The sequence below is a fragment of the Drosophila virilis genome, chromosome 2 (assembly GCF_030788295.1).
Source record: "Drosophila virilis strain 15010-1051.87 chromosome 2, Dvir_AGI_RSII-ME, whole genome shotgun sequence".
NCBI classification, from domain to species: Eukaryota; Metazoa; Arthropoda; class Insecta; order Diptera; family Drosophilidae; genus Drosophila; species Drosophila virilis.
Genome location: NC_091544.1, coordinates 29,775,663 through 29,788,811, shown reverse-complemented (window position 1 = coordinate 29,788,811; position 13,149 = coordinate 29,775,663). Strand labels below are relative to the sequence as shown.

General features: G+C 39.5%; 1 protein-coding gene across 1 annotated transcript; it reads left to right on the top strand.

The window, feature by feature from the left end:
- Nucleotides 1-4,235: 4,235 nt before the first annotated feature.
- Nucleotides 4,236-5,429, top strand: LOC6632278 (endoplasmic reticulum resident protein 44). The gene has a single exon (XM_002056380.1). It carries the CDS (start codon nucleotides 4,236-4,238, stop codon nucleotides 5,427-5,429), a length of 1,194 nt encoding a protein of 397 aa, XP_002056416.1.
- Nucleotides 5,430-13,149: the final 7,720 nt, after the last annotated feature.

Below are 13,149 nucleotides of genomic sequence, written 5' to 3'. Positions count from 1 at the left end.
GAATTTCCCAAAGATCTTTCAAACATCAAAAAGATATTTTTGCTTGCAAATATAAACCATAATCGAACTATTATTATCTTATCAAACCTTCAATTTTTTTTTGTCACTTCATAAATATCTCGAAATGGGCTGGTCAATATCTTAAATCGTTTTATTACCAACATCATTGACAATTTGCCACCCAAAGGAAAGTGCTAGTCCCTTGCCTGGCAAAAACTTTTTATGTTGGCAATTTCTGCAGAGCATTTGCCAACTTTAAGATCTGATGTGCTTGAGGAATATGCCTCAATTTGTTGTATTTGTGAGTTAGCTAATTATATAGCTTTTACTTTAGCACCAGATGCTTTAAGATTTATGACTCGCCTGAGCTATTTAATAAATCTAGGCATATTTCAATATCTATACCCTGCGTGGTGCGGCCGCTTGCTACCACACCACCGCCCTTTGAATTATACACAGATTTGTCGCGCTTCTTGCTATCTGCAGGCAAAGAGCAGAATTTTCCGACACACTTTAGCATATCAACAAATACGCTCATATGTCTTTGTGGTGGTAACCAGCCGCCTTGCCCCGTCCTTCGCCCGCAGCCTACCACTTGAGGCTTTTGCAAAGGGTCTGCTACTTGGCTTTCTTTTGGCATTTTTCCTTTTTCCTTAGCTTTGGCACATAAATCATTATTCGTTGCTGCGTTTATTTTGACTCTGACAGCTAAAACACTTGAGTGTGTGTTAGTGCATGTGTGTGTGTGTGTGTGTGTGTGTCAAACGTCGAGGCATGGCCATTATACCATTTTAATGTCTGTTTAAGTTGTCTTTAAAATAATGTTTCTATTTCGGTAAGAACTTAAATAATTATGAACAATTAAAGATGAGTATTCCCCTATTTATGTACCCTTTCTCTCCCAAACTTTCCCTTTATTCTCTTTTATCACAATCTCAAGCTACATTTGGGCTACATTTAATTAATATATTTTATAAATCACAGGCAACCACCGAGCTGCTCATCCTTGGGGACCTGCTTCCAGTTTACAACTTTTGCTGCCGGACATTGCTGGACATTTGCTAAATGACCACAACACTTAGGCCAAGATTTATAATAGCCAAGTTGTTGTTTACTTTTGACTGCACACACACACACACACCCATTCCCAGAGTTCATTTGAAAGGGGATTTCGCAATGTGCACACTTCATTTAGCCGCGTGCCTTTTTGGCCTGAACCGGTCGCAGCCCCCATTGGCCAACCGAAATTACGAGCGTTGATTAGTTTGCTTAGCCAGGCTAAAAAATGTGGCCCACACCGAGTTTTAAGCATGGTCAAAAGCGTTACAAAAAAGAGGGCAAGAGTTATTTGTAATAAATTTAAGTGTTATGCTCGGACCTGGTTCGTGCCCCAAACGGCAAAAAGGTAACACCCCCAAGTTACAGTTACAGTTTCTAATTTATGACAAATGCACATGCTCGTCTTGAAGTTTGAACCTGAACCGAGATCTGGACAACACCTCCCCCCGCCCAGCCCCGGCAGAGCCCCATCAGAAACAAAAACTTATTTGTCGATGGCTTTTGCGGTTTTGCAATGCGGCGCTGATTTTCAATTTACTAAAATTTTGCATTTCCAAAGTGTTGCGCATAGTTTTGTGCCGAACATAAAAGTTATGAAATTGTGTGTACAATATGATATATGGCCCAGCTGGCGGAATGGACAGTGATATAGGAAGAGAAATAAATAATCGTGGGCTTCAAATATAAATAAGCAATGAGGTAAATTATTGTGCTATTTGAATTTAATAAAATAAAAATAAAAATAGAAAAATATTTAAATACAGTTAAATTAAAAAATGTTTGATATATTATTTTAAGCATTGCATAGTTTTAAAGCTAATCGAATATTATACAATAATATTATATATATTTCAAATATATATTTATATATATATAACTTTCCATTTTGCTTGTCATTCGCCTTATAAATTATTCGTAAGCATTATAAATCATCATAATATCGGACCAGTATAGCATATACCTGCCACTGGAACGATCTACTTTTTTTTCAAGATATTTGCATCAATCTCTGTCCTTACGAGCCTTACTATTCTCCCATATCCGCACGAGGTAAATGCTAACAAGTGTATTAAATATTCAAAGATATATCTTTAAATTTGTTATCTTAATTAATTTTAAATAATTTTTTTATATTACCTAAAAAAGACTTCGAGTGCTTGTGATTGTGAAATATTTTAAAAACTAACAAAAAACTTATAAACATATATTAAGAAATATTCGTGTCACGCTAAAGAGCACGATAATCGCCCAGCTCTGACAACACTTAAAGCTTATGTTCTGCTGCTTGGAAAAAATAACAAGAAAAAACCAAAGCGTCACCAAAATATTTGCTAGTTATGCTTATCTATTGCTCTGGCATCGTTTTCGCGGCACTGGGGTAGGACATGCCATGCCCCCGCCGCCTCTCCCTCTCAGTCCTCTCCGGCGCCCACAAGCGTACGGCATGTCAAATTATTTGTATATAATTCACATCCTTTTGCAGGTCCTGCCAAGTGATTTATGTGCGTCTCCTGCCTGCACAGAATGTAACCGAATGCTGCTCCTATAAATAAATATGCCAAGTCGCAGTCGGGCGACATAAGAGACATTCCTCTCCAACTAGAAGCGGAGCAAATTGTTGGCCTCAGCACTATTATCCTTTTCGCAGGCTGTGCTCCGTTTTAAGTAATTGCTGACTTTTGCCATTTCAGCGCTAAGTTATTCCTTTTCGATACCGAAAATTAGATATTCCGACCACATGCTGTGTTTAAATTGTTATGCCATCTTTTTTGGCACTATCCAAGCGGATATCGGAGGTGTGTTTGTGTGTGTGTGAGCCCAACTATTTGTGCTTTGTAATTGAAAATAGTGTTTTTTGGCACGGTCAGAGCCAACAACTTGCAGCGACAGAGGCGTGTCTCAGATTTTGAGAGCTGATTAGAAATCTGCCCGAAGTTTGAGTATAAGTCTGTGCTGGATTTTAGATGGAAATATATTTTTATTTTCCTTTAAAATACTTTTCATAGGCTGTTTTTTATTTCCAGTTCCAGCGAAGTTTGAACCTGCCAGCGATACGCTTTCTAAGTCTATAACAGCTTCAAGAATCAGCTCTTTAAAAGAGTGAAGTGCACTTCTTTCTGTTAGTCTGGCATATCCACAGCTGAATGAATAAATAAATGATATGAAACATGGTCACAGCAACACCAGGCGTATCCTAGGCTCCTGTTTTCCACTTTGAATTTCAAATCAAAACTATTTATGTCAACTCGCAGTGCCTCTCTCTCTCTCTCTATCTCTCTCTCTCTCCCTTTGAGCTGTGGTAATGGCTATTCATGAAATGCTTTTTTAAATTATGTCATTAACATTGCAACTGGTGCCGGGAACTGGTTCTGATTCTGGCTCCGACTAGGCAGGCTCTCATTGTTTAATGGGGCATCTAGAGAGCTCAGTCGGTTGTGCGTTGTGTAATTATGGCATATTTTAATTGCATTTAGAAATTGTTATTGGAATAGTATTGGCATTAAATGCTTGTAAATATTTTAATACAATTATTTCATTAGACGCGCTTCTTGTTATGCGTTTTTTTAATACATCTTTAAGGAGTTTTGGGATTAAAATTGTTATACATAGGCTGTTCAAGAAACTATTCTAAATATAAAATATTTATGACGTAAAGCCCCTTAATTCAAACATCCGAAAAGTTTCTGAAGGAGCAAAGTCCATGTATAAATGTATTCGAAAACCTCAAGGTGAATGCTGAAATATTCTTGATATATCATAAACCACATATAAAATATCTGTTTTCTCTCTTAAGCTTATGAAGGTGAAAAATATTAGGAGAGAAGAAAAATAATATAAGAAACCAATCAGCTTTTTATTCAAGGCCAACTTGTAGTTACCTAAAAGTAGCTCTCAACAAAAATATATAATCTTTAAGGCTGTAACATTAAAATGCACTAGCAATTGTTCTCGCTTATAATTCTCAAATAGTTAAAGGGCTGAAATGCGAAATTGATCTTTCTAGAGATCAAATCTTAGTTCTTTTGTCAAAGTGCTAAGCTTGAACTGGAAAGGTGCAGTTTAAGATACGCCAGCAGAACGAATAGCTAAACAGCCGCAACTAATGAGCATACGAAATTGCTAGTCTAATGTTTTTTAAGATTTGTCGACATTACCAAAGTTGCATTGGAATAAAAATGCCTGAGAAATTTTACTTGTGTCTGGTGTTACATTTGGCCCTCGCTCAACTCCTTGTGCCCGCAGATGGCGAAGCGGTCCAAGTGGACAGTAAAAATGTGCGTGATATAATTCAGTCCAATGAGCTGGTTCTGCTGCTCTTCTATTCGAACACATGCCGTTTCAGCGTGCAGATGTTGCCCATCTTCGATGCAGCCGCCGATCAGTTAAGGTCTCTAATTGTCGACTCTGGCCAAGTGAGTCTGGGCAAGGTCGACTGTCTGAAGGAAATGCAAATGGAGATTGACTTCGATATAGGAAAATATCCGACTGTGAAGATCGTGCGACATACGTATGTCAGCAGCAAAGAATATCGAGGAAAACGCTCAACGGAGGCTCTCATTCAATTTGTCTTCAACGAGCTGCGAAATCCCATCGAGCAGTTTGACTCTATGCACGAGCTAAACGGTCTAGTCGGCCAAAAGTATATGGTTATTGGTTTCTTTGAGAGGAAACAACATGCTGAATATGAAATCTATCGAAAGGCAGCATCCAATATGAAGGAACACTGCCAGTTTCATGTGAATTTCGCTGAGACACATCTCCTCAATAAGTTAACATTCAGGCGCGAGCTGAATCATACGGATTCCCACAGCGAGTACTCCGGCAACATGTCCAACTTCACTGAGGTTCTAAGCTGGTTCAGGGAGAAGTGTGTGCCAACGGTGCGCGTGCTGACATTCGAAAATGCCGAGGAATTATCGGAAGAGGGGAAACCCTTTGTTATACTCTTTCATCACAAAGATGATCGCATATCCCCAAAGGAATTTGAAAAGGTTATTCATGCCGATTTAATGGATGAGCTGGACAATGTTATCTTTCTGACTGCAGATGCGAAACTCTTTGCCCATCCTGTCTTCCATTTGAACAAAACGGATGCGGATCTACCCTTTATAGCTATAGACAGTTTTGTTCACATGTTTCTCTTTCCCAACTACAAGGATCTGCATAAGCCATCTAAACTGAAGCAGTTCGTACGCAGACTCCACACTGGCGAGCTGCACTGGGCCCACCATTTCGATGAGGGTAACGAGCAGAGCACTACGGCAAGTGCAGAGGAATCGGAGATCGTGATAACGATGGCACCCGAGTCCAAATTCAAGGAACTGCTGCCTTCAAAAAGTCGATATACATTCGCCAAAGATGAATTGTGATATCAGTTGCTATCTATGAAACCAACCTAAAATATAATTAAAATTACGATAAGTAAAAAAGAAATCAAAAGGAAAATTGAATAAACAATTTTTGGCATGAATTATTACTTAAGTGCAATGTTCTTAAATATTCTGATATAACTAAAAAAATATTTTGAAAATGTAAATGAAAAAATTAAGTAATCGAAAAACTAATAAATATATAATAAAATATAATTTAATGCAACAATAATTAGCAAACATATTTATAAATAAGTAAGAGATTTTAGTCGGAAGCTCCCTACTAGGCGATACCCTGAACCCTCTTCTTAGAACATCAAATGCATATATATATATTCTATTTTAGAAGCTATATGTCAAGTTTGGTGACTCTAGCTCTTATTATTAACCAAAATTGCCCAAAAAACAGGATATCGATATTGATTTTTATCGATTGCTTGGAAACGGAGTAAGTTATCGGTTATCGGAAATAAACTCGATCTGCGCGGGCACTAGGAGCACCTACATCTAATTTTCTAATTTCAAGTCTCTAACTCTTATAGGTTCTGAGATCCTTGCGTTCATACATACGGACAGACAGACAGACGGACATGTCTAGATCGACTCGGCTATTGATACTGATCAGGAATATATACACTTTATGGGGTCGGAGATGGCTTCTTCTGCCTGTTACATACATTTGGATTTTGCACAAACACAATATACCCTTATACCCATTTTTAATGGGTTCAGGGTATAACAATTATTTTTTAACCTCTTTAAATAAAACTGTTTGTCCTCACTGACTGACTGACTGATTGGTGAACAACGCACAGCTCAAACCGTAAGACCCAGGAAGCTAAATTTTCACTGTACCTTACCTCATGTGATGAAAGTGCACGTTGAGACGGGGCTGCGGGAAATTCCACCCGCTAGTGTTGAAAAATCGCGAAAAACGTTTGTATGAAACTTTTTTGGTTAGCGTCCGATTAGTTTCAAGATCATTTTCAAAGCTTTTTGAGCACATGCATTTTATACGTGCCACGGGCAAGGCCGGATATACCCGCTACTATTAAAGAAAGTGCTATATTATTTTTTACATTTCAATGAATATAAGTAGCTTTATCTAATGGATTAATTTTTGTTATTCAAATATTCTGTTCTTTTTATAAAACGTGCCTAATAAGAAAATATTTTAGATATCTAATATTGCCGCCATACATTTGCACCCGACTTGGCATTCCCAATGGTTTTGTATGTAGGGAGTATGTATAGGGTTGTAGAATGCTTGAGCGTAGCTGGAAATGGGCGCTCTGTTTATGGCGGCTGCGACAAATCGAACACCAGCCAATATGGGCATGGGTTGCCATTGAGAACCAACTAAAGCGCTGGCACGTGCCAAGATGGGAGGATCTTGAATGCAGCAAGATGGTTCCAGGAACGAGATCAAGGAACGCAGAATATTTGAATATGCAGTGCAGGAAAATGCTAATGGACTCATTAGTCAATCACAATTGACAGGTTAGTGTGGCTGGAACTGGAATTGGAACTGGAGCTGGTTCTAGTGCCCCCGGGGAGAGCGCCAGTTAAGGCAGCGCCATAGAAACAAACACTTTTACTCATAAATTGTCATAATTAATAATCAATTTATGGACACACACTGGCAGTTGGAGACTGCCTTAAAGAGGCGGACATGGACCAAGTTGGAGCAGCAGCTTGGACCCGGTTCTAATGAGCGTCAAGAGCGCGTGCCGTGCACATGTGCCAAATGCGGCACCTTCGCGTAGCCAGCGCTGCAATTACCAGAGTTTTCCATAGTCGGTGCTGGCCGCCTCGATTTGGAGTGGCAGCTGCCCCACCAAATAGGTGTTGAGCAACTGCACCACCAGCAGCATCCCAACGACCATGCCCACCATAAATAACTGTCAATAAATGTCAACGTTTTTGGGGCGCATTAACATAGAAGCTAAGCCGATTCCGCTGACAGCTGCTGACGCTTGCCCCAAGATGTGGCACCAGCTGTAGCTGTATTTGTATTTGTATCTGTATCTGCAGCCGTATTTGTATTTGTATCTGTATCTGTATCTTAAGATGTATCTGTTGCTGCCTCTATGGCCATCCATCGCTGTCAGCGCTTGTCTTTTGCGCAATTGATTTAATCGCCTTTAAATCGCCTACGCCTCGCCTGCCCTGGCTCGGCTGCCCAATTACCTGTCGACGCGATGCCTTCTGTAATGCCCGCTCCATCGTTAGTTACCTTTGGCTTGGGCTCATCAGCAGCTGTCGCGGAAGTCACGTGCGGAAGTTTTACTTTATGTTCAAGTACCTGCAATACTTAACCGATTTTGAGATTTGAGACCGGGTATTCACATGCAAGTTCTATATTAAAGCTAATTTGGCTTCCGTTTAACATTTACACACTTTGATTTTCCGTGGAAATTAACCCAAATTTCTATAATTTTGTTTTTTTGTTGCATGTTTGTTGTGTTATACGCTGTTAGTATTACGTTAGTTACACGAACTAGGTTAAACTTTTAATATATTTACTGTTCTAGTCGTTATTTTACAGCATTTCCATTCTAATGTCAATCAATTACAATCTAGATGTAAAAGAAATCGGGTTTCGTCAATTATGATTGAGCTACTCGCATTCTTTTAGACTTAAACGATCTCCTAAGATGATTTGAGAGATTAGAATATATTAAAGTAATACGATACCATTATTTTTATATTTCAACGATGTTTATTGAGTTACTCAAGTAACGCGGAGGGGAAATAAAACGACTGGCTCTCACCTTTTTTTCTTACCTATTGCTCATCCTTAAGAAAACCTTACGATATGAGACCTTTTTCCTCTTCATTCGTCATGCATTATTAAAATTATGTTCTGCTTCCTCTTCTTCTAACAAATTCAACATAACCTCTCTCAAGTATCGCACCGTGCATGCTGCGGCTTAAAGCTCGATCAGAGATACGAATGGTGCGCAAAATACAGTTAGTTAGATTTACAGTTAGCACAACAATAAACAAGTAAGGGGTTCTACTCGGGAGCTACCGACTAGGGGATACCCTGAACCCTCTTCTTGCAACATCAAATGCATATATATATTCTATTTTAGAAGCCACATGTCAAGTTTGGTGACTCTAGCTCTTATTATTTACCAAAATTGCCCAAAAAACAGGATATCGATATCGATTGCTTGGAAACGCAGTAAGTTATCGATTATCGGGAATAAACTCGATCTGCACGGGCACTAGGAGCACCTATATCAATTCCAAATCTGTAGCTCTTATAGGTTCTGAGATCCAAACATACGGACAGACGGAGATACGGACGGACGGACAGATTCAGGGTATAAAAACAAAGTGAGGCAAAAGTCAAGCACACACACACAAATACAAATGCAATTGCAGTTGTAATTGCAATGGCAAATGTGTGATATTTCAATTAAAACCTAACGGCACAAGTCATTAAATAACAAATACAACATGTACAACAACAACATATCTCTCTCTGTCTCTCCCTCTCTCTCTCTCTCTCTCTCTCTGTTTGTGTGAGTGCTCAACATATTCAAAGTTGTGCCGAGCTGCTCGACGCGACGGGCAATCAAATGCGCTGATTCCAATTGCAAGTTCTGCGCGCACAAAAAGCAGTTTACGGCAGCTACAAAAAAAAAACACAAACAAAACGTTTTTGTTTAATTAAATTAACAAAATACGCGACCGATAAGAGACAAAAACTCGAATATTTTGCACGCCAACAACAACAACACGTGTTTTCAGCATTGTCAACTAAGAGCGTCTAAAGAGAGAGCGAGCGGCAGAGCGTGTGTGTGCGCGCTCTCGCTGCATGCTCTTAAGCTTAACGCGCTCTCGCTTCCACAGCTTATTAACTGGCAGACGCGCTCTCTCACTCGCACAGCCCCACATGACGCGGCTTCTCAAGTCCATTTGTCTTGCGGCTCGCTCGCACTTGCGCGTGACCCGTGTGCGGTGTTGCCATCTCGCTCGCCGACTGGTTTGAACCCGTTTCCACCAATCGGCAAAAAGCGGCTAGGACCAGTCTGCTTGCCATGTGCGCACAAAAACGAGGCGGAGCACAAAAAGCTCCCTCGCAGCCGCTCCCCTCTAATGGCTCGTAGGTGCACCAGCCCTATGGCAGCGCTGCCCCTGCGCCATTGCCGCGCTGCCAGTCTGTCTGTCAACCAATTTGGCGTCCATGACCAACCATGACGACTCCAGCTCCGACTCCAGCTCCAATTCCAGCTCTGACTCCAGCTCCGGCTGCCTCTCCACCAGCATAACTGTTGCGGCTTTGCATTTTGACATTTCGCTCGCATCGTCAATGGCGCCGCACAGCTGTGTCTGTCTCCATCCTATTCCAGTCCAGCTGCGGTTGGGCCCTGCAATTTTGTAATACGGATAAGTTGTTGAATACGCACAAAATGCATTTTCGAAGATTTCCCATTGCGGTTTCCCCTGTTAATTGCACGTTATCAGCAGCAGTTTTAAAAGTCAAAACGTTTTGTGCATCTGCTGGTTTTTTCAGTGTATTTCAGGAAGCAAATTACTTAAAATCATTTAGAGCACTCAAAAAAAAAAAAAAAAGTATTTAAATTCGAGCCGTTTCTGATTAAAAATATTTGTATATGTGATCTTATAAATATTGCAAGCAAACTATGAAGAGGACAAAAAATGCATTATAAAAATTAAGTAATTCATATCTTTTTCTATTATATTGGCTTAGTATTTACAAAATTAATTGGGTTTTTTTTTAATTGGGGAAGAGTAGATATAACTAGTTTCTTACATTTTGTATAAACTAGAAGTAACTATTTTGGTAAGGCTCTCTAAATAGAGAATACTTGGGATCCAAAGTTTATTTCAATTTGAAAAAAATTGCAAAATCTGGCAGCCCTATTTTGGCATAGAAATATTGATGAATCGCCTCAATTTAATGTCTTTGTGCTGTTTTTGTTACACATTGATAGTTCCAACACAATTTTAATATAAACACAATGAACTATTCAACTTTAACTTCCAAATACGATTATAGCATATATCGATTTTGTATTATCGATTTGATCTACGTTTTAAATAATTTCAAATAGAGAATGTTGATTAATTTATATACCTAAGTTCCCAAAATCCCTGTCCCATCAGTCAGTCAGTAAGCCAGTCAATCAGTCGGTCAATCAGTCAGTCAATCAGTCAGTCAATCAGTCAGTCAGTGTGTGTATAGAGATTATATATAGAAATAGAGTTTGGACTGATTTAGTTTGGACTGAATCGCCTTAATATAAATCAGTTAAACAAAAACAAATAAATTAGATTATAATCAAATGATTTGTAAATAAAATTCTTTGTCATCTCATACTCTATACTAAGATGATAGCTGCTAATCCATACCTGTGGGGTCTATCTTAATAGCTTTGTAAGTTATGCGTCTAGTATCCATCCATTCTCAGGGTCTACACAGCAGTTTGTGTATGCTATCTACAACCATTATTAACCCATTACAGGATCTATCAATGGAGATTCACTTATATCGGCCCTTCCTTCTTTATGACAGAGCTGGTAAAAATTGCATTGATGACAGTGCAAACAATTGAAATGACAGCCGCGTTGGGCGATAAGGCGAGTTTTAATGGCGCTCAAACAAATGGAAATTTAGCACGAACCCAATGAATGGAGCACAAATGTTGGCACTAAGCAAATGACAGAACATGAAAATATAATTTAAAAAAAAAAAGGGGGAAAACAAAACTAATTGCAGTTGTTGTTGCTGTTGCTGTTGATTGAATGAAATAATCAAATTAGCCGATAAGCTTCGGGCATGTGCATAGAATAAATTGGACTTTATATTTTATATGTATGTACATACATATGTTTGCCGTCGGAGGCTTTGCAAATCGAGCGCTAAATAAAGCAATTTCCTAGTAATGCAAAAATGGCAAGCATTACAACATTGCGAGCGTTTCGCATTCCATTTGTAGAGCTCCATGTGTACCAGAGCTGGGCTTGAATTGGACGCGCTGCGCGGCATAATCCCCAAAGGTGGCAACGTTGCAGTTGCATTGATTAACTAACCTGCCATTGCATAATGCCATGCAGCTCGAGTGCCTTGTTGTTTTTCTTGCTTTATTTTACCCTTATTTTCTATATTTTATTTAATTTTTAATTTTATGCGGGCGCTTTTTCCCCACGGAATTGTTGCAGTTGTCGCAGCGGCGCAGCGAACGAGCCGAAAAGTCTTCTTCAATTCTTCAAGAACAACAACCAAAGCAGCCATAGAAAAGAGCGAAGAGAGCAGCAGCACATAAAAAAATGCCAACGTTGCCAGCCGCTACGCAAAATATAAGAAAAAAAGCCAATCCAAAGGCAAGCAGCCGGAGAAACAACAAAAACGAATGAAATCGACAAAAAAAAAAAAGCAACGTCAAGTGCTCCAATAAAAATTCCGCCGCCTTTGGCACACGCTGCACTGCTCGCTCCCACGGCGCTGACTGCGTTGCTGCTGCCGCCTGTTGTCTCGCTCGGGCGTTTTTTTTTAAGAGCGCGCTTTTTGCAGCGCCTGCTCTTGAGCTTTCGTTTGAGTGTTTTTATGTGCACTTGAAATGAATACGTGCGATTATTGGCCGCGTGAAAAAAATGAAAGCTAATAAGAAAAAACGCGCTTATGTATTTGATTTTCGTTTTTGCTAACGGCTTTTACTGCCTTTTTTTCTTTTGCTAAAATTTTAATTTGAATATTACATGTATTAAAAACTCATTATTGTTGCCCGATCCGCAAAAGTTGGTCAATGGGCTAATGTGCGTCCAACGTTGCGGATGCTTTTGTTGTTGTCTTTTTTTTTTTGCTGTTCTACGCCCACTTTTGTCGGAGAATAACCCTGAAATGGAGAAGTTTCACTGTGGTTTTTATAAAGATACAGTTAAGATTTTTAGTTATGTGATATAATATACAAATATATATATGATATTATTTCGTATATAGCTTCATTTGTACTGTAGGAGAAAAGGGGCTCTGATTAGAACTTAGATATATGTCTTGATATATTGTTTTATAAATTATCTATCTGAGAAGACTTTAAACACAACTAAAATTATAATCTATTTTCTAAATAATACAGAGACCCCCCTTTCTGAAGATCTCAGAATCTCCTTTTCTCGAGATATGTATATTACTATGTGTATATATTATTATCATATGTATATAATTGATATTAAGGATATAAAGTCATCGATCGGATTGAGTCTTAGACAACTTTTATTTCATTTCGAACAACTTAGATGCTGGAAGGAAAGCTTAAAAAAAAAAGAAAAATATCGATTTTCCAAATGTTGGGTCTTAACCACGGCTCCTCTCTAGACAACGCCAAAGGACGACGCCGGTCAGCTCGCAGGTGATGCTGCAACCCACCACAAACAGAACTATAGTACGGAATATGCGGAATCCATATAAGATATTGTCATTGCGCCCGTTATTGCTTTTAATCGAGGACCGCCTTCTGGTGGACCTTCGGTTGCTGGGTCTGGGCTGGTCTTCGGGATTGGGCTGTGGTTGGGGGGTTTCCGCGTTTTCGGGAGGCGGTTGATCTTCGGCTGGCGGTGGGCTGTCATTGTTGGCCTGCGGTGGCTCCTCCGGGTTCTCTGGGGGTGGCGGCGGGGGTGGTTCTTCTTCATTGGCAGGCGGTTGATCTTCCCCGTTCTCTTGCTGATCGTCTGGCGGCGGCTCATC

What these genes read in the sequence shown, in the direction of transcription:
- LOC6632278 (XM_002056380.1), top strand. Translation starts at nt 4,236, where the DNA reads ATGCCTGAGAAATTTTACTTGTGTCTGGTGTTACATTTGGCCCTCGCT.